General features: G+C 40.3%; 1 protein-coding gene across 2 annotated transcripts; it reads left to right on the top strand.

Moving 5' to 3' along the window:
• Nucleotides 1–27,874, top strand: map3k15 (mitogen-activated protein kinase kinase kinase 15). 2 transcript variants are annotated; one of them, XM_067578781.1, is made up of 30 exons: nucleotides 2–780; nucleotides 4,987–5,126; nucleotides 5,366–5,389; nucleotides 5,815–5,892; nucleotides 8,028–8,221; nucleotides 8,853–9,021; nucleotides 9,138–9,244; nucleotides 9,815–9,985; nucleotides 10,192–10,304; nucleotides 11,513–11,672; nucleotides 12,146–12,296; nucleotides 12,398–12,505; nucleotides 12,726–12,775; nucleotides 13,223–13,318; nucleotides 13,480–13,567; nucleotides 13,672–13,805; nucleotides 15,487–15,614; nucleotides 15,911–16,041; nucleotides 17,260–17,365; nucleotides 18,910–19,067; nucleotides 19,170–19,353; nucleotides 19,734–19,911; nucleotides 20,522–20,696; nucleotides 22,590–22,775; nucleotides 23,484–23,589; nucleotides 23,797–24,037; nucleotides 25,436–25,548; nucleotides 25,634–25,740; nucleotides 25,840–25,916; nucleotides 26,578–27,874. In XM_067578781.1, the coding sequence occupies exons 1-30, from the start codon at nucleotides 477–479 to the stop codon at nucleotides 26,669–26,671; spliced, it is 4,071 nt and encodes a 1,356-aa protein (XP_067434882.1). In that variant the 5' UTR covers nucleotides 2–476; the 3' UTR covers nucleotides 26,672–27,874. The 2 variants fall into 2 exon arrangements, with proteins under 2 accessions (XP_067434883.1, XP_067434882.1); XM_067578782.1 differs by lacking the exon at nucleotides 5,815–5,892 and having other exon boundaries at nucleotides 1–780.
• The last annotated feature ends 105 nt before the right edge of the window (nucleotides 27,875–27,979 follow it).

Genomic DNA, 27,979 nt, shown 5'->3' with positions numbered 1-27,979 from the left:
AACTTGGCTGCATGTGTCTTCGGGTAGAGGGGGGACCCAGAAGGACACACAGTTTTATATTTAGACAACCAAGAGAGACGGCGATAGCATTTCAGACGGTGGACGGTACATGAAGGTGGAAATCTCCCATTTGGCAAGAACCAAAAGAGAATAATTTAACTTCTGGATGCATTTCGATCCCCTCCCTCTTTCCACATCTCCTCCTCTCTCGGGGATCAGTAATCTAGTCGGATCCAGTCTGAGTGAAGCGGACTTCTTGGTGCGAGATAATCGGCAGATGATGTGAGTTAATGAGGCGGAGATGCGGGGGCACAAACTCAGACGCGCTCCTCTCCACCGACGACAGGTGCGCAACGAGTGAGCGAGAGGAGGACAAGACGGAGGAGAAAACAGAGCAAGGGAATTAACGGGAGGGAGAGGGGAAAGTAACCGGAGAAGGAAGGAGATAAAGCAATAACAATAGCCAGGCTCTCGCTATGGAAACGGGCCAGAGCGCACAGGTCGTCGACATGGGAGGAGAGCACTCCGCCGGTGTGTGCGTGGTGGAGCGGGACAGGGGCGAGATGTCCAGTCCCAGCCCGCCGGCCAAGCAGCGCTCCCTGCGGGTCGTGTACGTCCTGAACGACGGGCTGAAGTCCGTGATGGCCAGCAGCCCGGAGTCCGGAGCGTTGCAGTGTCTGCAGAGGGCCTGCGACGCAGAGAGCGCACTGCTCACCACCGTCACCTTCGGCAGGCTGGACTTTGGAGAAACATCAGTGCTGGATAGTTTCTACGACGCAGGTGTGTTTTTGGTAGTTTGTTGCAAAGGATCCAGCCGTCTAGGAGGTTAAAATTAGTAAGACAAGTTAACGTTTTTACTCGCCTCGGTTACACAAAAGTTATTTCAAAATCAGGGAAGCAAGTCCCAACTGCATGTTGAAATATAGTCTCTGAAATGCTGTTGAAACAATGGGAAATACTCACTGAATGCAACCTATGTCATGACCATTTAGTCACCAAAGTCATGCTGGGAATGTAAAAAATGTTTGGACGTATAAGTCTATTCTGCACTACTATCATAAGCTTATTATTATATTAACTTATCCTACTATAACTCAATATAAGCAAACTATAAACTCAACAAATAGCGTCAGGGGACTTGTTTGCTCTCTCTCATGATCCCACACACACTATCTATATACCTACCTGATCATCATACGCTCTAACACACCATCATACATCATTATACCTAACAGTGTATGTAATACTGTTCTGGTGTGCATAAAATATAATGATTTTGAGAGAATTGAAGTGTGTCAAAAGAAATTTTAATGAGAGAATAGTGGTGTGCATGAGAGAGAATATGTCAAAGAGTAAAGTAGGGCTGCAACTAACAGTTATTTCCATTACTGATTTTCTCTATGAATCAATTAGTTGTTTGGTCTATAAAATGTCAGAAAATGGTGAAAAATCACTGTCTCCCAAAAGAGGAAACCTCAGATGTCTTGTTTTGTCTCGACAAACAGCCTACAGCCCAAATATATTCAGTTTACTGTCATAGAAGACTAAAGAAACCAGAAAATATTCACAGTTAAGAAGCTTAACCAGACAATTTTGGCACTTTTACTTTAAAAATAACTCGTAACGATTACCAAAGTAGTTGGCAGTTAATTTTCTACTGACCGAGTTATTGATCAGTTGACTAATCATTGCAGCTCTAGAGAAAAGTAGTAATACAGTGGTGGAATAAACACTCAGAACTTTTACTTAAGTCAAAATACCACAGTGTGAAAATACTTCTTTACAAGTAAAAGTCCTGCATTTAAAATTTACTTAAGCAAAGCTACAGAGTTATTACCAGCATCAAAATAAAGTTATATTATTGGGAATGTTTTAAGATTATAGGTAAATTAGTCTTTCCATCGCTGTTATGATGTTTAATAGTTCAATGTTTAAAGCTCATGTGACATGAGCAGGATAGTGGTGTGTTTCATTCACATATTTCATCAGTCTGTCACCTTCATGAAAAGCCGCTGACACATTTTATAGCTCCGGTTCTGATTGGAGCCGTGAAACTAGAGCTTCTATCAAAAGTTTGTATTTGCCAACTATTTATATCAGGCTATGATGTTGTCCACACCTCTGCTGATACAAGTTTTAGTCTCACAAATACTTAGACCAGTTAAATCCAGTAACTGAGTGGAGCCAAAGAGCCATAAGATCAGATATTACAGGTTTTGTTTTGATGTATCGCCAAAGCATGACTGCAATATGTGGGTAGTTTGAGAAAAAAGTAAAAGCCGGTTGTTAGAGAGAGTTGAATCTTTTCACACCGCAGACATTATTTTGACTTGTCAGAGCAGGTAAAGCACAGGTGCAGTTAATAAAATGCATGCAGGCTGGAAGTGGTAATCCTGTATGTAAGTGTAAATAAAGTATATACGTCCATCTTAATCTAATATCTGATTATTAGATTGCTGAGCTCAAATGCATTCTTAGCCATGCTAGCGACGTGGCCTTAGGGATGGCAATGGATCTGTCCCAATACCCACTCTTGCAGTATTTTTAAGTAGTCAAGTGGCTACTTGTGTGACATATTTCCAGTTATTGTCACAGTACCTGAGTACCTGTTCAAACCACAAGGGTGTGGAGGTTTATCAGAGCTCACTGGGACACACTGATTGTACATGGTGCTGTCAAGCTCAGATGATTTGTTGAAGTAGGAGTTGGAGCAACCAAACGGTGTTAGTCATAAAAACGCACATTCAGGAGCTGAGAGGAAAAATACAAACTAATTAAGTAGAGTTAGACTATCTAGAAGGATGTAGGATTACTGTATGTAGAAGAGACACAACACAATATTATTTTGAATGGTTTCTGTCTGATATCATTTAAGGATGGAACATAATGAATATGAATTTTTAATATTTATATTGAGAGTATTAGATAAGTGATATTAGTCTCATCAGTCCCAAGAAGAACAGATTAATTAATATTACGTGATAGCTGCACACTTAAGAGCTCAATATCAAGTGTTGATACTGGGATGGACCCAATGCCAGTCTGTTGGTTGTCAGTCCACCATTGGTCCAGACCGAAATATCTGAACAATTATTGGATGGATTCTCATGAAATTGGGTACAGACATTCATGGTCCCCAGAGATGAAGCCTAATGACTTTGGTAATCCCATTAAAAACAAGCGATCTGTGATACTGTGGCCTGTTTCACAAAATTCACAACATGCAAGCTGAGATAATATCCTCTTGTGTTCATTTTTACATGTTTAACTAATCAAAAAAACGCAATACACTTGCGACCCATGGATAAGCATGTGTGAGGACTGTAGGACACAAATTTATCTGCAGTTTGTGAGTGACAATCATTTGTGAAATGCGGCACTGACACCCTTTGCGATCTGCATGTAGCAGTACTCGCAAATTGCTTTTATGAAACATAAATACAAATAAAGTTTTAAAAAGTGACTGTAGCGCCATCATCAGGTCAACATTTCACTCTGTACTATACATTTACAAAACTAATGACCTTCCCATCAGCTACAGCTGTGCTTTTTTAGTGCTAATTAGCAAATGTTAGCATGCTAACACACTAAACTAAGAGGGGAAATGTGGTGGACCTCACTTCTCCTAAACACCACCATGTTAGCATGCTCACATTAGCTTTTATAGCTCAAAGCTATAGCATAGCCTCACAGGGCTGCTAGCTTGGTTGTGGTCTTGTGAAGATGCTTTAACCAAAAATATTTTTCAATTTAGACTTGACAAAAATCAAAATAATCTTCATTGCCACCTGGAATAGATATGTTGTTGTTCCACTTATAAAACACAGGATGTTTATGCCTACTCATGCACACTTTAAGTACATTATACTTGGATGTAGATTGTAGTTATATCATTATTGCCTTGAGATGAAGGCTGCCCCCAGTAAGAGAATGTGTCTCTTTATCTCTGCACACCAGCCTATTCTTGTTTTCTTTACACACATCATTTGCTGCTATGCTGAGTGTTGTGTCTCTCCTTTGGAGTCTGCAAAACCTGAAAAATACAACCTCCGGGGAAAGATTATATTCAACTGTCTTTTTTAAGAATGTAAAATGCAGTTAGGGGAAAAAGGTAGAAACAACAAAAAGAGAATATAAATTATGACATTTTGCAAGCAAAGAGCTGCCAGCTGTGTTTTTGTTGTTTCAATCTGTCTATAAAAATATTTTTTTTGACAATTTATATTCTTATTGTTGTGAAATCCTTTGCTGACATTGCCACTTTTAATGAGGTCAGGTGCATAATAGCACACCCGGGTCTAGTAGTGCAAGTTTAATAAGGAGACACAAGCGAATGAAGCAAGATAATTGTTTATTATACAGATGATTAAGTCTTGTTAAAGGTCTTTGGCTTAATTGAGGGACATCAATCCTGAGCAGCAGCAAGATAAATCCCCCCATGGAGTCTAGACACTGATGGTGGTGGCTAATGACTTCCACTGAGACTGATAAGGCTGATGAAGTGATGAACTGATGGATCTGCAAAGGCTGGGCAGTGATGGGGGGAAGTGGTTGGGCCCGCATAACGGCAACATTAAAGCACTAAAGGCAGAGAGGGAGAACACGTATTTAAAGAGACAGTTGCAAGATGATAGGCCGACAATGAAGGTGTGTCACCGTGCAATTGGATAGATGTGACCAGCTGATGTGAACAGCTGACGTCTCAATTGACACCCTTTGCAATGACAGCCAGGAAATTATGAGTAAGTATGTGTGTGGGGGGGTGGATGGGAATGACAGATGATTTGAGAAATAAAACTACAGACCTCAGCGTGCAAGAACTTTTGCTAAAGTCTGTGTGGTTGAAGGAGGACGTCTCCTGCTTATTTGCACAAAGAAATAGATTGTATTTATGTCAAAATGTGACCTTAGAGACATGTGATTGTTGTCACCACCATGTATGTCCTCTTTGTTGTCCCATGATCTGACTCTTCTCCCTCCCTTCAGACATTGCGGTTGTGGACATGAGCGATGTATTTCGACAGCCCTCCTTGTTTTACCATCTGGGCGTGAGGGAGAGTTTTGACATGGCCAACAACGTCATCTTGTACCACGACACTGACCCCGACACTGCCCAGTCACTTAAGGTACACGCCCACACATCCCTTTTGAATCTGTAATCAGAGTTCCTGGATGCCATTCCTTCGCGCTTCCTTAGAACAAAGTGATCCACTAAGTTATTTACGGACTTGTGTGTGTGTGTGGTACAGTCCTGCGCTGTGCTGCCATGAGGGAAACAGCTGTTTCATGTAGTAATGTGGCAGTGTTAAGTGCTGTCCAGCCCTGAAATCCATTCTTACATGCTCTTTGTTTGATCTCCTAACAGGACATGGTTGCACAGAAAAACACAGTAAGTTTCTGTGTGTGTGTGTGTGTGTGTGTGTGTGTGTGTGTGTTCCAAAGTGATTTGTGTGCGCACACTGTATTATGCTATTTTTGGAATTATATTTGTGACAAGTGCCGTTCGTCATCTCAAGCACAAATGCATGCAGGAATGCTTATGCACATGTTTTCACTCTCTCTCTCTCTCTCTCTCTGTCTCTCTCTCTCTCTCTCACACACACACACACACACACACACACACAAAACATACATGACAGGCTCCTGAAATAGAGTCTTGTAATATAAGCAGCTATTCTTCTAAGCAACTGATTTGAATGTATGTATGGTGTTTCTGTGTGTGTGTGTGTGTGTGTGTGTGTGTGTGTGTGTGTGTGTGTGTATGTATGTGTGTGTGTGTGTGTGTGTGTGTGTGTGTGTGTGTGTGTGGAGTAGAGCACTTGTCCTCCAGTGTTAGGTTTTCCCTGGATTCAGTTGCCTCCAGAATACAGAGGCTCTGGATTGCGCAATAAAGTAGGTACCATGCTGCACCAAAGCATGCTGGGAGATTTCCTTACAGACTAATATTAATAGAGAGGAGAAACGGGAGGGGCCGCTGGTTCCTGGAAGTGTTTTTCTCAAATGTTATCTGAGTCTTTCAGATAATGTGACAATGATATGGGTTAAGTTATGGCCATCGGTTTTGATTATTTCAACTTTGTTTCTAAGTAGCCTTGTTTTCCTTTGTCCGTCGTTTTGGCTCGGTTGACGGCTCAATTATACGACAATACCCATGAGCCTCGGCCATGGTTGCTATGGAGCAAAGGCCAGTCAGCAGCAAATTCAAAACGTTTCGTCGTTGCTGTTGAGAATAAAACACGGCGCCTGAGTTGCTGAATTCATCCAGAATTGAACCAAAATTTGAAAACAAGTGAACTGATTGAAGCTGCAGATTCTGTTTTCAGTTTTCTCAATATTATAATCTTTATTTATTTATTTTTTAAATGAACTTTTTTGAGATAGACAAGTATACATCAAGTAAAAAAACTGCTTGTGTATACAACTCGTATATATATATATATATATATATATATATACGCCAGTGATACTAAAATAGTGAAAGAAAAGAAGTTTTTACATGAAAATGTTGTGAAACAGTTTTATATGTTTTTACAGCTTTTTGTTAGTACATTCAGCTATAGAATAAATTAATTGTTTGATATAGATAATCAGCTCAGAGAAATTTGTTTGTTTTTTTTAGGAATTTTTATTAATGAATAATTTTAATTAAGACAAAAATACCTAACATTAATTTCACTGTAATCTTTAGCTTCTGCTGGCAGTTAGTGACGCACATCACAGAATTTCAAGCTTTGTTATTGGATGTTTCTTGCCAAAAATGCACCTTGGGGGTCGTAGTTAACTGCTACCTCGAAATATTTACATACACTGGCTTCAACTTTTTATCAAATAACCAGATATTTTCTAATGCAGTTGTTCGTTTTTGCACTGATGGTCTGAGCTGTAGAAATGCTCCAACTGTGAGTCATTACTTCTGGAACCAGAGGCACCTGAAATAGCTCCTCCCAGTTTGCCAGAGAGAGGAGGGGCTAAAGACTGACCCGCCTGAGGGATGTTGTGTGAATAACCAGTGCACCCCCCCCCACCCCCCCACCCCCCCGCCCCCCTTAACAATGTGCAACTCACAAACTGCCAAAGGATAAAACGAGTTTGACACTCTTGACCTTCTGCGGGCAGAGGGTCGTGAAAATTTATGATGCTCTGTTCCGCCAAGGAGGACGTCGTGCTCACATTTCCCTCATTCAGAAAAAAAACTTCAAAGCGAGGTTGAACTTTGGTAGAGTCTTGAGTTGTGGAGCTTTGTGACAATGAAAGTAACTATTAATCAATCATCTTTATCACTTAATCCTGTGTTTGATGAAAAGGAAACGGAAAATAGCATGAATGAGTGCAGTGGCTTGTTTGTTCAGTTCAGCAGCTGCTTCCCTTTAAACATGTGAGCTACTGATTGCTTGACTTTTACCATTTTGTTAGATTTTGATGAATTTTTTGATGATTTTCTTAATCACGATGCAGTTTAGTATGCATGGAAAACAACAATATGGATTATTTGTGCAGATAAAACTCTGTAAATCAGTCAATCAGAAACACAAGACTGGGTGAAGAATCATATCGTCCAATGCAGAAGGAAAGTTAATGAGAAAGAACAGAAGGACAGAGAATAAAAAAAGCAATACAAAGATGTGGAGTTGCAGTGTGTATTTGTGTGTATTAGTTTCTGCCCTACTGGATATTTAACAGCCTTAGCATTTGTGCTAACCTTTGCTGATATCACCATGATACCACCGAACAATCTCAGTGATGTGCCGATGCGCTCCTCCTGATCCTCATTAATCATTCTAATCCCTACTCTCTCCTTCCCTTCGTCCACTTACTGTCTTTCTCCGCCTGGACTCCTTTTACGCCTGGCATCATCCTGCAGCATGTGTGTGTTTATCTGATATATAGCCGGAAAAAAACTGACACCAGGCTTTTAAAAGTCCCTCCGGTACTCACACTGAAATCAAAGGGATCTTTTTCCTGATGTAAACTAACTCCCCCGCCCCCACCACCCTCCCCCTCCTCCTCCTCCTCCTCTCTCTGTCCAGGCATCCAGTGGTAACTACTACTTCATCCCCTACATAGTGACTCCTAACCATGAGTATATGTGCTGTGAGAGCGACGCCCAGCGCAGGGCCAGCGAGTACATGCAGCCCAGCTGGGACAACCTGCTGGGGCCGCTGTGCGTTCCCCTGACCGACCGCTTCACCAGCCTGCTGAAGGACATCCACGTCACGTCCTGGTAACACACACACATACAAATACACTGTCATGCACAAGTAAAGACAGAATTCACACTTTTCTTTTTTTTTTATCTCATTAGATATTTTTTGATTCTCATTAGATTTTTGACTTTTATTTGTATAAAAAAATTTTTTTTTCTGTGTTCAACAAATGAAAAATGGAATTTGAAAATACTATTTGTCCTGTGACGTGAATGCTCGTAAGTTGTAAAAATAAGAATCTTTTCTACCTCTATGACGTGAGTGCAGTATTACCTTTTTTTTTGCCTCCTTGACAGGTGCAATATAAGAGCAGTCTGTACAGTGTTAGCACCTGTGTGGGTGGATTATAGATGTGCAGGGCATTCAAATTTCTCTCTTTTTCCAAACAACTAAATGCATGTTGGATCACTGGTGGCTCTTTTGTTGCAGTGTTAGATGTTTCTTTAAAATATGAAAAGGTTTAAAGATCAGTCTTGAAACCGACGAGCAGCTCATGTCTTTACCTGTCAACGTTACCACCACGATTATCAATGTCATAATGAGACTTTTTATCTCTTCCTTTAAATTGTCTGTCTCCTCCTCCTCCTCCTCTTCCTCCTCTTCCTCCTCTTCCTCCTCCTATCTTTCGTCTCTGTCTGTCTGCTGCAGTGCCTCCTTTAAGGACACCCTGCTGAATGACATCAGGAAGGCCAGAGAGAAGTACCAAGGAGAGGAGCTGGCGAAGGAGCTTTCCCGCATCAAACTCCGCATCGACAACACCGAGGTCCTCACGCAGGATATCGTCATGAACCTGCTGTTCTCCTACAGAGACATACAGGTACAAACACACATGACACGGTCTTAATTAGCAGAACGACTGACACAAACAGCACCGTCAGATATCATACCAGCGCATATTTGTGAAAGGTGTGACATTATTTGTCCTTATCTTAGGATTATGACGCCATGGTGAAACTGGTGCAGACTCTGGAGATGCTGCCAACTTGTGATCTGGCCACTCAGCCTATGATCCAGTTCCACTACTCCTTTGCTCTCAACAGGTAACGTCATGCCTCCGCTGGATTCAAGCTCAAGTCTGGAGCAGGATCCAAGAATACTCTGCCAAGAGGAAGCTTTTACTGCCAACTTTTAAGCTCCAAGCCAAAATATACTAATTTTCCCTCATGAACAAGAAAGAGGAATGTGCCCGTTATTTTTAGGTTTTAATGAACTCGTATTCTGCTCTCTTTTTAATGCAAAATTAATAATATCTTGACTATTTTCCCTTTAAATTCACAAATGATAAAGTCACATTCCCTTTCCACTGCTTGAATCAGCCACTTAACTTTAAGCACAGCCTCTGTTTTTGATAAGGCAAATATTATTGATCCCTCACTTAAGGTTTATTAATTTTTTCCTCACATGTAATACAAAACCAATAAACCAGACATGTATACCTCTGTATGTGCAGCTGAAGCGAGAAGACAAACCATTATATGACAGATTTTGGTTCTTTAAATGTTTTTGGCACAATTTTTTCCCAAAGCAAAAGTAACACAGTCACTTCATTATAACTTAAGAAATAAAATGTGACACAGCAGGTTTTAATGTATAAATCTGTATGTGTGCAGGAGAAACAGTCCTGGTGACAGGGAGCAGGCTCTCAGAGTGATGCTGCAGGTGTTGCAGTCATGCGAACACCCGGCACCGGACATGTTCTGCCTCTGTGGACGGATCTACAAGGACATCTTCCTCGACTCGGACTGCAAAGACACTAAGAACAGGGACAACGCTATACAGTGGTGAAAAAAACTACACACACAATGCACCTGAATGCCTCTTCATGTTTTGCTCAGTATCTCTTCTCCTATTGATTCCTCTCATAACAACTTGATGCTTTTTATATGATTAAATCCCACCTCTTTGCAAGCAGAACTCACTGCAAAGGGTGCGGTTTGAGTTAATTCTGAGTGAATTTCCATCCATTTATTTGTTTATCACCTCTTAGGTACAGGAAAGGTTTTGAGCTGCAGCCTACCCTCTACTCTGGTATCAACCTGGCCGTCCTCCTCATAGTTGCTGGCCAACAGTTTGAGAGCTCCATCGAACTGAGGAAAATAGGTGAGAGGGTCCTTCTGAACTTGACACCCCTTTGATCGTTGTTCAGCGCACACACACACACAGGCACCGAGTCCAGCTGGAACAGTCAACATATCCTCAATGGGCCATTGTTCACAGCCTTTGCTTCATTCGTCTGCGCCAAACTCACTTCAATCAGGAGAGATTTTGACTTTTTTTATTAAACATGCATGGTAGATGAAAGTGAGAAGTGTTTGGCGATTAGACCCCCTCGTGAGGTCATCATATTTATAAAAGAGGAAGTGAAGGCGAGAGAGAATATCAGCTGATACGAGAGCAGGAGAAACCAGGGGGAGAAAGAGAGAGAGAGAGAGAGAGGAATGAGATGAATGAATGAGTAACAGATAGTCTTCGTGTTTGAACTTACACTGAGCTCCATTTCACTTTCAGAGGTGTTTGGGTTCAGTTTTATGGAGCAGAGTGGCTGATTTGTTTTACGGCTGAATAGTTTTAAAGAGCTGGAACGACTTTAAACATGTCGGTATCAAGGTTAAAACCAGCATAAATGTGCATATCTAAGTTATGTATTAACATTGTTTCAACAGCATTTAAGTGTTTATATTTCAATGTGAATTAGGAATACATGTTGAAATATAGTCACTGAAATGCTGTTGAAACAATAGTTACATCTAGATGTCTAAAAATTTAATCTATTGCCATATACTGTACATGACAGTATGTTGGACGTTCAAATACATACTTGTGATTCACTATGAAGCAAGAATCCCTTAAAATACCATTAATTACTCCATAATTTACTTATCTTTATTTTTAAGGGGTTAAAATCCTTAAATGTAGAAAATTAGGGCATGTAAATTAAGGGGTTTTCATGGCTTTTGCAACATTTTAAGGGGTTTTGCCCCTTAAAAGCACCTTAAACTGTGCAAATAATCCAGTAAAACACCTATTTCAATACATTAATAATCCCCTTAAAAACCCATTAATAAATACCTCAATTCAATCATTAATTGGTAAATTATTGTAATTTTAAGGTAAAATTTAAGGGATTCAGTTTCATTTGATTGAATCAGTTTTTATATGTTCATTGTTTGTGTTGTGTGCTAAAGAATGATATATTGCAAGCATGCTAAGGGTACTTAGTTACTAAACTAATCAAAATAGGATAAAATATCTCAGTTAAGCCTGGTTACAATATGTGTTCACACTTTTTCCCCACTCATATGTCTTAGGTGTGAGGTTGAACAGTCTGCTGGGGCGCAAAGGTTCGCTGGAGAAAATGAATAACTACTGGGATGTGGGCCAGTTTTTCACCGTTAGCATGCTAGCTAACGATATCCCTAAAGCTACTCAGGCTGCCGAGAAGCTCTTCAAACTCAAGCCACCTCTCTGGTAAAGACGTTCATATCATTTTTATATTTCTGTATTGTTATTATACAGTAGTTTGGTACATCTTGGTACTGACCAAAAAAACATTTTATGGTCTGAAATATATATTTAACTGACTTTATTTCCTAAATAACCCAGTTAATAAATGAAATATATGTAATAGCTTATCAAAATAATTGTGTTTTAGCCAGTGTTATATTCTCCATTTTCAAATACCAGTAGCTAGTTGACTACTGGGACACTAAGGAAGCTCCGATTATTGCCAGCTAGCCAAATCACATTTTGAAAAATCCATAATTTTGTCTGGTTATATGTATAGTAATGACACAAAAATCCAAATAATCCCCAACAGTGATTTCGGTATATAGTCATCATACCCTTTTTTTAATGCAGACACGTTTATGGGTTAGATCCACAAGATATGATATATTATTAACCAGTTCCTCTCTCGTTTCCTTCTGTGTTTTTTCTTTCAGGTATTTGCGGTCGGTGGTGCAGAACCTGCAGCTGATCCAGAGGTTCAAGAAGCAGACAGTCGAACACTCCCCCCAGCGGGAGAGACTCAACTTCTGGATGGACATCATCGTTGAGGCCACGCAGGGCACCACCAATCGACTGCGGTTTCCTGTACAAAGACACGCACATACACACTAAAACATGTTGGATTAGACACTCAGAGATTTATGCTAACATGTCTGTCCGTTATTGTATTTCTCTTTCTGTTTCAGGTGTTGATTCTGGAGCCAACTAAAGTGTACCAGCCCTCCTATGTGTCCATTAACAATGAGGCTGAAGAGAAGAATGTCTCTATCTGGCACGTTTCTCCGGCTGAAACGGTCAGAGCATCATCTTCTTGTCCACCTGTCCTTCTTCTTCTTTACTACAGTATTTCATAGCATTGCACACATGCACCTTTATCCAAAAATGATGCTCCCTACCTCTGTTCCTCATCCATTTTTAGATTTTTAGACTATGAGACTATAATAGTGACCTCTGATACTTCAATCCTGGTTGAACATGTGACCCGTCTGAGTAAATGTGAATAATGTGTTACAGAAAGGGATCCACGAGTGGAACTTCACTGCAATGTCCATCAAAGGCATTAGGTATGAAAATGCAAGTCACTTTTGGGCAGATTGTGTGTAGTTGCTTAAGTATTTAGAAGTTACCTGACTGAGAGAGAGAAGAGGGACCTCTTATTTGGGTTAATTGTAGCAGAAGAGGTGTTATGGTTGGCTGTTTTTAAACTCTTAATTATGGGCTCACATAAATTTGAAAATTAATCATCATCATGTAAGAGTTATATCCTATTTCAGAAGACTGGATTTGCTGCTTTGCTGCATGTTCAAAGTGAATGACAGCTTGACCAAAATACGTGAAAAACTGTTATCACTTGTACAGTAAAACGTTTAATTGATGGTTTTAGAGTAAATTTGATACAACAAAGAAAAGGACGTACTGTAGTTGTTTTCAAATGTGACAAGATATGTCAAAAAACAGAGAGAAAAGGGGAAAAAAAACATCTTAATTTAACCTGACTCTTCTATCTGTAGTATCAGTAAGTTTGATGAGCGTTGCTGCTTCCTCTACGTCCACGATAACTCCGACGACTTCCAGATCTACTTCTCCACTGAGGAGCAGTGCGGTCGGTGAGGACACACACCTCTAGATGTGTCTGTGTAGGTGTGTGTGTTTGTCTGTGTTTGTGTTTTGTACCGTATCGTGTGAGTGATGGAATCGCAACATGACCTGATGGCCTTGAACTGGAAATAAATATGTTGTAATACGTATGTCTGGTTGTGCGTTTCAGGTTCTGCTCCATGGTGAAAGAGATGATATCTGATGGTACGGGGAATGCTGTAGAGCTGGAAGGGGAAGGAGACGGAGATACACTCGAGGTCAGGATATGCGTGTGTGTGTGTGTACAGTAAATACATATCTTTATAGTTAATAATTATTGACTATGTTTGGGTATTCATCTTTATGTGTGTGTGTGTTACAGTATGAGTATGACACCAATGAGACAGGGGACAGGGTGGCGCTGGGGCGGGGCACCTATGGCGTGGTGTATGCTGGGAGAGACCTTAGCAACCAGGTCCGAATCGCCATCAAAGAAATCCCTGAGAGAGACAGCAGGTAGGTGTGTGTGTGGTTGTGTGGAAAGATGATGACATGATCCAGTGCTACCAACTATTTTCAGTGGCTAAAGTCTGCTCGAAAAGTTGCTAGATACTGTCACATGCTAATTTGCATATCTGTGAGGCCATATATATATATATATATATATATATATATATATATATATATAGCTCATTCATGTCTCTCTCTGGCTGATGATTGGACCACTGAATGTGCTGCTGCTCTGTCTCACCCACTGAACACAGTCAGTCCAGAGAGCCACATTAGCACTAATTCACTGAGGAATATTGGAGACTAGAGCTGCAACCATTAGTTGGTTCATCAATTAGTTGGAGTCATTTTATAAGAAAAAAATGTCCAAATTCTTTGATTCTAGCGTCTCATATGTGAATATTTTCTGGTTTCTTTAGTCTTCTATGACAGTAAACTGAATATCTTTGGTTTGTGGACAAAACAAGACATATCAGGATGTCATCTTGGACTTTGGGAAACAGTGATTTTTCACCATTTTCTGCCATTCTATGGACCAAACAATTAGATTAATTGATTATGAAAATAATCTTTCATTGCAGCACTATTGGTAACTCCCTCCAAGGAGAGGACTTAAGGTCTGCACAAAAAGTTGCTAGATTTGATGCTAGCTGCTTTTCTGAAAAAGAAAAAAAAAGTGGCTAATGGGGTCTTAAAAATCATCAAATTTAACGAGAAAGACGTTAAATTTGCAACACTGACCTGGCCAAAGTTTAACCTGTTCCACGTTCAAAAAACTGAATTTTTCTTCTATGTTCTTATTACAGTATTGACTATTTACTAAGATCCACCTCCTCAGTTACTGTTGCTTCGTCTGTTCTGTTCAGCTGCCTGTTCTAGCACATTCACAGTAATAACTGGCAGGTTTAGCTAGGCTAACACTAGTACTTGAAATTCTTAGTCAATTAATTGGTTAATGGTTGATTTTGCCGGCTGAAATGTCACTGGCAGATTTGGCAGTTGTAGCTAGCTAGCAAATTAAGATAACGTTAGAGTTGGTTGAAAACTGACTGACTTTTTAATGTTTCCAGCTGACTAGTTTTAAAATGAGAGTCTTATAAAAGGATCTTTAATAAACACATGACTAAAAGACCGAGGTTTGTTCTTCTGGTGTTGTAAATATGATTAGGAAAAATATCAGATCATATGTTATTTGTTTAGCTGTTTAGCTCACATTTGCTCGTATTTTCATATTTCAAACACTAAATTTTCACTCTTAACATTAGAAGGGTAAAGACTTTTAGGGTGAGGACTAACTGGTGTGTTTAAAAAAGGTAATATTACTTTGGGTAACATTTTTGCTCAAGTGTAAACGTCCCCAAAATCCAATAAAGAGCAGCACAGAGCTGCTAACATTCCCCCACACTATGATAGATAGTGTCATAGTGTCAACCTTGTGTCATATTGTTTTCTTGGCAGTAGCTTAAAGAGTAACTTAAAACCAGATGAGATTAAAGGTTAAGAGATAGTTGATACTTCACAAAATCCTTCAGAGACGTTGCTTGTACCAGACAACTGTGTATAGATGATAATGTGAAGCAGGTTGATGCCGTAACAGATTAAGCACGATTATCAAACTTTACCCGCATAAATGAAGGGAAAAAAGTGTTTCTCTCTTTGTCTCCGTTTCTCTTTCTCTGTGAATCAGGTACTCTCAGCCTCTTCATGAAGAGATCGCCCTTCACAAGTACCTGAAGCACAGGAACATTGTTCAGTATTTGGGCTCTGTTTCTGAGAACGGATACATCAAGATCTTCATGGAACAAGTGCCCGGAGGTGTGTTTGTACAAGAGAGGGAAAAGAGATCATGGAACAGACAGAGTTATATATACTAATACAATAATTTTGTGTGGTAAGAAAGAAAACCGTTTACTCATTGTCTCTTGCTATATAAAGTACACTATAAATGCTATAAAAGGCATTTAGTTGAGGCTCAAAGAGAAACAAAAAGAGACGATGATGGACAGATTTTCTATTACAGAGATCGATGCTTGTGACCTCTTGGTTACCGGGCGGTCTCTCTAACTGCTTGGTCATCTTCCCATTTCATGATAGGTCTCTCCTTTCTCCAGGAAGCCTGTCAGCGTTGCTGCGATCTAAATGGGGTCCACTGAAGGAGGCGACAATAATCTTCTACACCAGACAGATCCTGGAGGGGCTCCGGTACCTGCACGAGAACCAGATCGTCCACCGAGACATCAAGGTACATGGAAATTTGTTGGACGGAGGTCAACACCTTCTCACACCAAACACATCTGTGGTGCAGGGTCACTGTGATGTAGGGATGAGTCTTTCTTTTCATTGAAGCTTCAGGCAAGATTTTAATAAATTACACACACGCCTGACTTATTTGGGACACCTGATGGAAGGGTAAATGAGATATAAAGAGGTAAAACTAACGATTATTTTCAATTGTGATCAATCTACCGATAATTTTCTCAACAATTTTCAATTTTCAGTTTGACGTTTGGTCTATAAAACATCTGAAAACAGCGAAAAAAGTCCATCATGGCATCTTCAGATTGCCCGGTTTGTTCAACCAACTGTCCAAAATCCAAACATATTCAATTTACTAGCACATAAGACTAAGAAAACCAGCAAATCCTCACAATTGACTGGCTGTAAACTGGGGAATGTTTGACATTTTTGCTTTCATATGATGATTAAATGATTAATCAATTATAATAGTTCAAAAATAGCTGCAGTTGCAGTTCTATAAATATGGGCTTTTTGAACCAACAAAATTGTGTTATCAAGTTCAATCATGATGTGCAGCTGTATGGAGGAGGATGACTGTATGTTCTCCTTTTAGACCTTCCACCAGACAATCGGCCTTTTTCCTGGCAGACATCCTGACATGTCATAGCAATTAAAACTCAGGTATAAATTATAATTACATTAATGATAGTCCCAGTAAATCCCAGTAAGCGATGCCAGCGAGCAAGCATGCATAATAGCCATAGACTAGTATAAAAATAGTAATAGCTAATAATAGTAATAATAGCTGAGCCCTGGAGCTGGTTTATTAATTACACCTGTGGTTTACCTGCTTTACCGTGACGTGTCAAAACATCGGCTCAGTACAAAGCCTCGCTGGGTGGGAGCCATCAGTAACCTCATTAGTTACACCTGTGTTCTTCCTGCTGTGACAAGTCAAATGTTTGCTGTATGCGGACTTTTTGATTTTTCAAGAGCAAAGATTTCCGAACACCGGCGTCCGGGAACACTTACCTGTGTGTGAAGGTACAAAGTGCAGCTTTCAAAACCCAACGCTGATGTTTAACCATCATTCTTCCACTATTGGAAACAATAAGAGGCTAAAACACAAAACGATTCCACTTCTGGCCAGTTTATAGTCCAAATATTATACTTTAATTCATCTTTTTCTTTTTTTCTGTCTGTCTGACTGTTTCTCCATCAGGGTGACAACGTGTTGGTGAACACCTACAGCGGCATTTTGAAGATTTCAGACTTTGGTACTTCTAAGCGGTTGGCTGGAGTCAACCCCTGTACAGAGACATTCACCGGTAACTTGTGTCCACTTCTTGCTACAATCATAACCATTGGTGTACTGCAAATATTGTATATTTATTCCTTATTAACAGCATTTCCCAAGAGTGGCCTTTAAAAAGAGGTTTCTTGCATCTATGTCTCATGAACACATTGGTTAAGCAAAATGTTTCCTACTAGAACTTTAAGGAACATCTGGTGAAAATTAAATTGACATCAAATTCCTAATATTTTGGGGGGGAACAAAGGGAAAGTTATCTAAATCATTTGGGAAAAAAACACTTTACTAAACAACTTGTCTGAAACAAAATGGATTAACTGCTCCAGTAATGGATTACAGAGAAACTACACACATGACAAATCCAGTTTGATAAAGTGCCGTCATTCATAAGCAGACAGTAATTCAGTCTGCTAGCTGCATAAATGGAATCATAGAAATGCTCCCGTCTCAGACTATGAGTGTAAATATCAAATGACCCTCAAAATGTCAAGAGGCACTATCAGCCTCTATGGAAACACTCAGAGGTTGCATGTACGAACACACACACACACACACACACACAGGGGCACACACATTCATTGGCCATCTGGTCTTCTCCAGCTGCCAGTGAGGTGTGTAATTACATTATCTAATCAAGCAGAGGCAGAAGGGTGTTTATCTTTCATTAGCAGGTGTGTGTGTGTATGTGTTTGTGTGTGTGTGTATGTCCTTATCTGTTTCTCCTCTGCTGCTTCCCTCACTCCTCTTTTCCTTTTTATAGCTCTCTCTGTCTCTCACTATTTACATCAGCCAGACCACGAATGCCAAATCTGCTCAGAATTACTGACTGCAGACTAAATACTTAGAGACCAAAGGAAACATAAATTATTTAATGAGTGAGAGCTCACATCCTGGGACGTAACATCTCTTCTTCAGTCTTTTGATCTACTTCAAAATTTGTTGAATTTTGATAGCAATGATTAGATTTTTTTTTTCCTGTTCTGTTAAAGCTCCAGTTTTTAAAGGACAGGTTCGCGGTTTTTTTAAAGTGTGTCTTAAAACAGCAGTCAGGTGCCCTTATGAATACTGAAAATGTTGTTCATCCAGTCTATTAAAAGATCCCCTTCAAATGTGATTTCAATGTAAGTGATGGGGGCCAAAATCCAGTCATTTTGGGTAAAAAATGCATTTATCTGAAGCTTATATGAGGCTTCAGCAGTCAATCAAGTGGATATCTGCCACATTTACAGTCTTTCTAGCATCAAACGCCCTCTCTGTTTCCTCGGACAGAGTTTCTCTGTTGAGCTACAGTGGAAGAATAGTAACAAAAAGAGGGACTTTGGCACTAAAAAGACTGTAACGCTGAAAGATATCTACTTGGTTTGACTTGGTTTCGGCCCTTAGGGGTTTAAGTTTGGAATAGACCTCCAGTGAGATAAGAAAAGCTCCAGTCTTAGCCACCTGTCCAGAAAGACACACATCTACTGTAAGATATATTGACACTCGTGCTAAATGACCTGATTGCCTCTTCTTATCTATAAGAAAAGATTTCAAAGTTACTGTCTGCTTCTCTGTCTGCAGGTACACTGCAGTACATGGCTCCAGAAATCATTGATAAAGGCCCTCGAGGGTACGGGGCCCCGGCTGACATCTGGTCCCTGGGATGTACCATCATAGAAATGGCCACTGGGAAACCCCCCTTCCATGAGCTGGGGGAACCACAGGCGGCCATGTTTAAGGTTTGCATCCTGTAAATGTTTTGTTTAATCTCCAAACTGTCTGTCAGTCGGTTCTTAACGAGCATCCAGGCCATGATTCCTCGGTGTAAATCTGTGTTACAGGTCGGTATGTTTAAGATCCACCCAGAGATCCCAGAGTCTTTATCGCTGGAGGCAAAGTCCTTCATCTTGCGTTGTTTTGAGCCGGATCCTCACAAGAGAGCCATCGCCTCCGACCTGCTCAGAGACACTTTTGTAAGACACAACACCAAAGGCAAGAAGAGCAAGATCGCCTTCAAACCATCAGGTTACAAACACACAAACACACACACACAAATATACAATGCACCCTCCCAACAATGATGTAACATATTTGTTTCTTTTACATTTACATGTTGCTGTTGTCTAATTTAGTTGATTTTCATGTTTTAAATAAAGTTGAAAAACAGATTATCAGGGTCAAACAGTAGATAAAAGTGTTCAGTGTTCAAGGCTAGTTTTTATTACTTAGTGATGTTTCTAGTCGCTAGCGTATAAAGTTGAAACCACAGTGCTCTAAAAATTCAGCAATTAGTTTCAAAATGTATGTGATATGGCCCAAAAAGCATTTCATAAATTTGAGTTGTCAGTTGCTCATGTGTGTGTTTGCTAAATGTGTGTGTGTGTGTGTGTGTGTGTGTTGGCCAGACTACATCCACAACGTCTCCCTGCCGGTGCAGCTACAGTGCGAGGCCACCGGCAGCAGCAGCAGTGAACACGGCTCAGTGAGCCCAGACTGTGACTCCAAACACGACGTTTTCTTCCAGAAAAAGAAAAGCTCTGGCTCAGGGAACCTGCTCAAACCCCCCAACTCCAATTACCTGAGGTGTGTATTAACCCCAGTTTGTGTATTTTTTTTACACTTTAGACTTTTTGCATTGATTACATTTGAGTTACACATCTGTCATTATTCAAGATAAATAAAATCCAAACATAAAACTCTTGTCGCTGCATACAAAATGCTACTGAGACAGTATGTGCAATGTGAAAAGATGTGAATGAATGTGCAGTGCGTGTGTGTGTGTGTGTGTGTGTGTGTGTGTGTGTGTGTGTATGAGAGAGTGTGTGTTTGGTTGGCAGGTGGCCTTATTGTACTCACAGTGCGCTCCACTGCTTTTTATAACGCTGATATAATGAGGTCTGATAACTTTACAAGCTTCTGCTGGCGGCTGAGCACACACGCACCAGCACGCGCACATCTGCACACGCACACACACACATGTGCGAGCGAACATGCGTGCGCGGCACGCTGCGCTGACTCATGCTGTCTCTGCACTTTCCTGGGCACACATAGTAGCCAGGAGAGGCTTGTATCTGTAAATAGACTGAACAGTTGTTGTAAATCAGTTGTGTACTCCATGCCTTGTTTTATGTCCCTGTGAGATCACTCTGTGTGCATGTGTGTGTGTGTGTGTGTGTGTGTGTGTGTGTCGCAGTGTTCCAGATGAGGGTTCAGCGTCAGAGGACCGCAGTGTCCCCCCCTCCCCTGAGGACAGAGACGGCGGTCTGTTCCTGCTGAAGAAGGACAGCGAGAGAAGGGCGATTCTGTTCAAGGTCCTCAATGAAGACCAGGAAAAGGTCATCTCCAACCTCAAGGAGAACCACATCCAGGTGTGTGTGTGTGTGTCTGAATAAATACACTAAATTAAATAAATTGTGAGTAAATTGATCTGTAAGCTGTCTTCTCCCTATGCATAAGGATTTTCCTACTTCGGCAACTCCTAACAGTATAAGAGAGACACACTGGCAGACAACAATTATTACAGGAATGAAGGAATGCCATCAGAATTATTAACATACAAATTCTACACAAAACCACTTATTTGACTAATTATATATGAATTTATTACACAAAAGGTAAGTACAAAGCAGAGCAGCTGCTGGGCTTCTAACAAATTCAAAAAGACAAGATCATATCTCCCCTGTTCTGGCCTTCTTTACTGGTTACCACTCAGTTTTACAAATGTTTTTAAGGTTTAACTGATCACATCTAAAGCATTTAAAGGGCTTTCTCCTACTTATATTGCTGAATTGCTGCTCCCCTATCAGCCAGAGCACATCAGGCACAGCTCTAATGGCTGTTCCTAGTGACTAAAGGTGCTTTTGACGTCAGGGCCCTTCAGCTCTGAAACTCCCTGCCTGAGGATCTGAGTGTTTTGCTCTTCTTCTTGATTACTTCACCCTTTTCATCTTAAGCCTGGAGGGGATCATGCATTTGGTCGTGTGTGTATCTATCCGCAGCTATTCTGGTATACTACTGCACCCATCAGCCTAATATATTTCGTGCATATTGATGACTGTATGCTCAAGGATCTCTCATGGTTACGGTGATTGACAGTTTTTGAAAAACCTATTTTATTTTGATCTTAACCGTCCAGAAGGGGCTGCAAGTGATCAGCAGCTGCTTCCGTTTGGACTCTTGTTTCCACAAGGGACAACACAATTAGATCAATCGGTGCCAAATTTTGCTACCTTGACAGCAAGTTGTGTTGTGAATTCAAATAAAATTTGATAAGTTCCTCATGAGCCTATCACAAAGCTTAGACTTTTGTCTTTTTGGCAGTCCTCACCATTTTACAATGTGTGTCACAACATAGCAAAAGGCATATTTGGCAATCAGCTAAACTAAAGCCAAGGCTAACCTAGTCTGTTGCAGGTCACATTTTAGTCTTTGTCGTGGCTCAAAAACTGACATCCATAGAAAAGTCTCATCTTGAACCAGAGCATCTGCAGATTAATTCCATATCCGATATGATCCTCAAAAGTTAGGCACGATATGAGATGAATAAATACCTGCTTTTGTTATCTTGCCGCTTTGTTGACATTACACACCTGGCAGAGATCTGCACTCTGCTGAGTGCGCTCTTCTAGTTTATATTATTTTATGGTTGGGAATTTTATTTTCTTCCACTCTCTGTACTTTTAGTGGCCTGATTTAAATTTTATTGTTTAAAAATATCAGACAACAAAAGGTGATGTTTTATGATTTTAGTGCCCTCTGCTCTGTTTTCCTCAGTATGAAGGAAATGAACAATAAAAGTCAAACATTGCACGTGGTGACCACATGACTTTAGGTAAAATGCAGCCAGTTTCTGTGAGATCAGAGTCATTTCGGGATCAATTCCAGTGGGATTCCTAACCCGTTAGCACACTTTACTTGCACTGTTGACTGTAAATAATCTGATTCAAAGAACCTATGTGAAACTTGTATGTAAGCAAAGCAGTAGGTATTGCTGTCCATCACTGTCTTTTACTGTTACTGCCACATGATGGCGTTAAAGTCACATTTTGGACATTTTATGCTTCATGTGCAGCATCTTCAACTTTGTAGTTTGCGTTCTGATGCACTGTATCTAAAGTAAACCCATTCAGTTACATAAATATTTATGACTAATAGACTTTACTTTGAGATATTGATACTTATGGTCCTATTAAGCTCAATCAAAAACTTTGTTAAAATTCTACTGGATTTCTTTGTAAATGTGTTTGTGTATGAACATGTAGGGCAGCGAGGAGCTCCAGCTGTCTGTCGAACACATCAAGCAGATCATCTGCATCCTTCGAGACTTCATCCATTCCCCCGAGAGGCGCGTCATGGCGGCAACCATCTCCAAGCTCAAGCTGGACCTGGACTTCGACTCCACCTCCATCAACCAGATACAGCTGGTGCTCTTTGGCTTCCAGGACTCGGTCAGTGTGCGCACGCATACACACAAATGGAAAACACACATAGTAAATACAGTCATAAGTACTGACATACAAGGAAATTGGCTTGATTAAAGAGCTGTTGAATGCAGTGCAGCCACACTAAGTGCAAGAAAAGTTGAAAAAGTGAAAAGATTTTGCACTACAATAACAAATTAGTGTTCATTTATCTTAACAATTTGGCAACATATTGAATTTTACACTGATTTTATAATAGAAATGAAAGAGGAGTTTATATTAGAAAGCTTTTCCACAGCAGACACTTTAAAACAAATTAAATAGAAGTCAATTTAAGTACATATTTAACTGACATATATTTATTTATCTAATCCTGATTTTTCTATCAAGTATCAAGCTTTTTATTTTGTATTTTCGACCCAAATGTGTCTTACTATGAATGAAAACCCAGCAGAATGCTCCAGTCTCCTCCACAGTGATTCACACTAAACTGTAGGAATAATCTTTAAAAACTGACAAACCTTTGTTTTTGATGTGAGGATGAATCGTTTCAGATTTAACTTTTTAAATTATGAACAAATGCCAACAATTATAAAACATCTCCCACCCCTTTTTCACACATACAGCAGAGCTGATTTGACTTGTCTGCGTGTTCAAGTTTATCCCGTATTGTATCCTGTATCTTTATGAGTCTAAATATCTGCATCCGTCATCGTGACGTGTGATTTTTCTCAGGTGAACAAAGTCCTAAGGAATCATCACATTAAACCTCACTGGATGTTTGCCATGGATAACATCATCCGCCGAGCCGTGCAGGCTGCCATCACCATCCTCATACCAGGTGAGCCGGTCAGATGGCCGCGGCCTGGACCGAGCTTTTACCGCCATCTAGCGGACACACGCAGCGTTTTGGCTCACATAATTTCCTGTCCTCCTCCTGCTGCACATTTATATATATAAAAAATCAGGGTTAAATATACATATAATGTCATGAGAAATTATAGATTCGTATCGGTCATAGCTTTGACCTTCAAACTATCACCTCCAGAGCTGCAGACCCACTTCGGCCCGGCGTCAGAGTGCGAGGGAGCGGAGAAAGAGGACGAGGTGGACGAAGAGGAGGTAGAGTTCGGTCCGGTCTTAGCTCCGAGCACCGACGACTCTGGAACGACAGCAGACCCCATCTCCTCCACCATCAGCACCCTGAACTCCACCCTCTCCCAGGAGCACCAGCGTTCCCATCATCAACTGGGAGCACAGCTGGGACGGCTCAAACAGGAGACCAACCGGTACGCACGAACACACACACAGTAATACACACACTTGGTAACACTTATGACTCGTGGAGAGGTGAAGTGTCGTTAAAAGATTTCAACACGTACTGGCACGTACGCTCCATTGTGTGGTTGGAGCACATGATTATAAATTCCACTTCTATCTCAGACAGGAAGTTATGAATGACACACACCCACAAGCACGCTACGAATGCAGTTGCTCGAGAGCTGCATATAATAGATGGCTGTGTCATAAGTGCTCCAGGGTGATGACACATAGCAGTGAAGTGAAAGTGGCAAACCTCCACAGGAAAAGTTTACGTTAGCACATTTAAGCACTAATCTACTATCTTAACATTACCTTTAATAAGATGTGTAGGATGTATTTTTATTAATACATCTTTTTTAACCCAGTAAATGATTTAAATATTTAAGAGTAAGAAAAAAACAGAGCTTTGACAAGAAAGAAAAAAACAGAAGTAGGACAATAATACAGAACAATACAAAAGTGCATAGAAATGATTCAACATTTGGAATAGTAAATTAGGATATTATCTGGATTTATACTTTGGACAAATGGTGTCAAAAGGCCTAAAACCTTAAAGATACACAAGGTCAGTTTCTATATTTTTGAGAATATGCTGCCAAGATTCTAGTTTGAAAAGAGTTGAAATACAAAAACAAGCAGATTTGATTTATTGTGTGTGTGTGTGTGGGGGGTCCAATTGTTTCAGTACCGGAGCCACAGAAATGAACAATGCTTTAATATTACTGAGAATATTTTCAAAGAGAGGTCTGTTGTGTCTTGGACAATTGGAAATTAAACATTCTCCCACCAACCTAAAAGATATGATCATGTTTTGGCAGCTGCAGCAGAAATATGAAACAAAGTCTTCGCTGGTTACAAATACAAAGATTCATTAACTGCGACACCTCTTTTGTTGTTGTCCTCTGGAAATGTCCCTGCAGATCTTTTTTTTTATGTTGAAATTAAAAAAGATAAACGCTGTACATAAATATTCCATGGCCAGGCATCACAAAACTACACATGGCGTTAAACCTGATTCCCTAAATTGGCTTTAAGATAATCCATTAGAGAGGGAGGTAGACTCAAAAATGACATTAGAGTTGTAGGATGTCTCTCAAAATGTGCTTTTTGTAGGTTGAAGCGTATCGTTTTTAAATTAAATAAACCTGCGGCCTTTTAGCTTCCACCCACACACCTGTTACTCATTCACCACAACATGTTGATGTTTTATTCAAGTGTCCCAGAAAGCCATGACAGCGTGACGGTCAACAAAAACCTGGACCCCACAAGGACATTCATTTTATTATATACTACCTGTACGTTAACATGTCAAAATGTTATCCGGTGAGAGATAAATGTTACTGATGATGTGGTGGCTCCCGCAGGCTGCTGGAGGAGCTGCTGCAAAAGGAGAAGGAGTACCAGCAGGTCCTGAAGGCCACACTGCAGCAGAGAACACACGACCTGGAGCTGGTCAGAGTCAGACACAGACCACCAGGTAAACACTAACTGGTATACAGACCAGAAGTCTTTTCTTCTGTCTGCCTTCTGTTTGTCTCATTCTCGGACTTTGATTCTTTCAGATATCTCCCCTCCTTCCATCTTCCACATCCCTGCTGACCACGAGCCGGACAAGCAGCTCACCGATTGGCTGAAAGAGCAGGGGGCAGACCCTGATGCTATAGATAAGGTTGTATATCTGTTGGTTTTCTGTCCACAGCTTCTATTTCTGAGCATACCACCCGGGCATATACTGAAAGCGGTTTGTTTTCTCTTTGTTGTATGGCAGTTTGTGCTGGAAGAATACACGCTGACTGACATTCTCAACGACGTCACCAAAGACGACCTCCGCTGTCTACGTCTACGGTATCTTCTCTTTCGTATCTGTTTGTCCTGACATGACTAAAATTGACAGGAAGGAACATGACAAACTTCTTTTCACTGTTGCTTCCTTGACACTGACCTCAACTATCTGTGCATTAACACAACATCCTCTGTCATTAGACCCTCGATTGCAATAAGGAAAAACTCCCTAAAAAACCGACAGACAGTTGTGCATCTGATGTTGCGTGTACAGAACAGAACAGGAAAGACAAGTAACGGAAATACAGCCTTGAACAGGATAACAAAAAATCTCATGTCACTTATTTTCTGATTGCTTCAATTCAACAAAGGTTTCATGATTTATTAAATAAGTATTTTAGAGAGGTTACGTCTCACAAAGCTTCAGGCTATCTCAATGCAAAATCAGCAGGTGCTTATGGGAGCTGGCATGTTTTTACTTATAGCTTGCAGATTTTTAGCAAGGCTGCAGAGATTTTAAAAGGAACAGAACTGCAGAAATTATAGCATCCGCAGCATCAAGGGAAGAACTAAACTAAAAACGAATTAAAATAAGACCTAAAATACGAGTATATGATGAATCTAAAGGCTTCCAAGAGTAGCTGAAGTACGTCTTCCTATCTGAAAGAGGAACGTTTTAAACCATCATATATCAAACAGTCTTGATAAGCCTTCTTCCTCTCAGGGGTGGAGTCCTCTGCCGGATCTGGCGAGCCATCCAGCGGCACAGAGAGCGCGAGAGGCTGAGGGGCGACGAACGCTCGGAAGAAGACGCATGACGGGATAGATGGACCCCAGCGATGGAAGATTTGCAGAAACACGCACACGTCCACACACTACCAGTCCTGCATACTTGTCTCTCTCTCTCTCTCTCTCTGTCTCTCTCAGTGCAGGTGAGGTAGTAGAGTGTCTTAGTGCCTTTTCATGTTGACCGACTGAATTTTTGCTCGACTGTGCATCTCCATACAGAGTCAGACTTGACCAGACCAAAGCGCTTTAGTGCAGGCACTACTGTGTGTATCTTTATGTGCATTTACATGTGTATGTGTGCCACAATATGTTTGTGCTTGATGGCTTTCAAACATGTATTCAGCCTAGAAAAAGGCTGATTTTTTTTTTTTCACAGAGAAAACAGGTGTTCACAATGCAAAAAAGTATGAAATTATCTATAAAACGTTTTGAAACCGCTCCTGTAGCATCGCCCACTCTTCTGCTGTCCATCCAGATTCTCAGCATAGTCACATTTTTGCCAAAATATGATTACGTTGCTTCCATGTCGCTCCTCACGCGTGACTCAAGTGCTTGACCATTGCCCACACACGTGGCAGCGTCCTCCTCTTGGCTCTGTCATTGTTTAGAAACCATGCTTGCTGATAATGCTGCAAAAGTGGTTTGGAAAAAAAACGTTTCGATACTTTTTTTTCACAACCTCTGTTCTCTCTGAAGAGGAAAACTGCAAATTAAATGACCAACTCTCTATCTGTAATGTAAGGTATCAGCGATAGTGTAAAGTATAAAAAAACTGAATTTGGGTAAAACATGCAAAATCACTAGTATGGTTTCTTAGATCTTTTACAAACCTATCTATCAATCTTGCATTTGGGTTTTGTCTTTCAAACTCATATTGGATAATTGTTCCAAAACTATCTACTGTCCTACAGATCTTTCAAATTTCAGCTAAAAAGCCTTAAATTTTGTAAAACCAATGTAGCCACACTGATATAATTTATTAAAACATGCACACACACCATGACTGCCACCACCTCACTGCCTTTTTATGTGTACGCATGTTATTTATTAGGTGTGCAACATTTCCTTTATGTTCTTAATGTAGTAATGATTGTTTCCTCATCTGCGTGTAATTGTATTTAAATGTTTTTTTTTTGTTTTTGTTTTTTTTAATTTTATTCCAACTGTTATATGTATGTGCTGGTTTGTTTCATGATTGCTTTACAACTGCAATAAACCTGGAAATGATGAGAGTGTTTTATTGTCAGCTGTTAATTGTCAGATATTTGTTTACATTAAATGAAATATGATGGGGTTTTTTTTGACATTGCAAGGTCATTTTCCATTTCCTAACACAC

The sequence above is a fragment of the Thunnus thynnus genome, chromosome 21, assembly GCF_963924715.1.
Source record: "Thunnus thynnus chromosome 21, fThuThy2.1, whole genome shotgun sequence".
Lineage (NCBI taxonomy): Eukaryota > Metazoa > Chordata > Actinopteri > Scombriformes > Scombridae > Thunnus > Thunnus thynnus.
The sequence above is the reverse complement of the archived record's forward strand: the minus strand, read 5'-3'. Positions and strand labels throughout refer to the sequence as shown.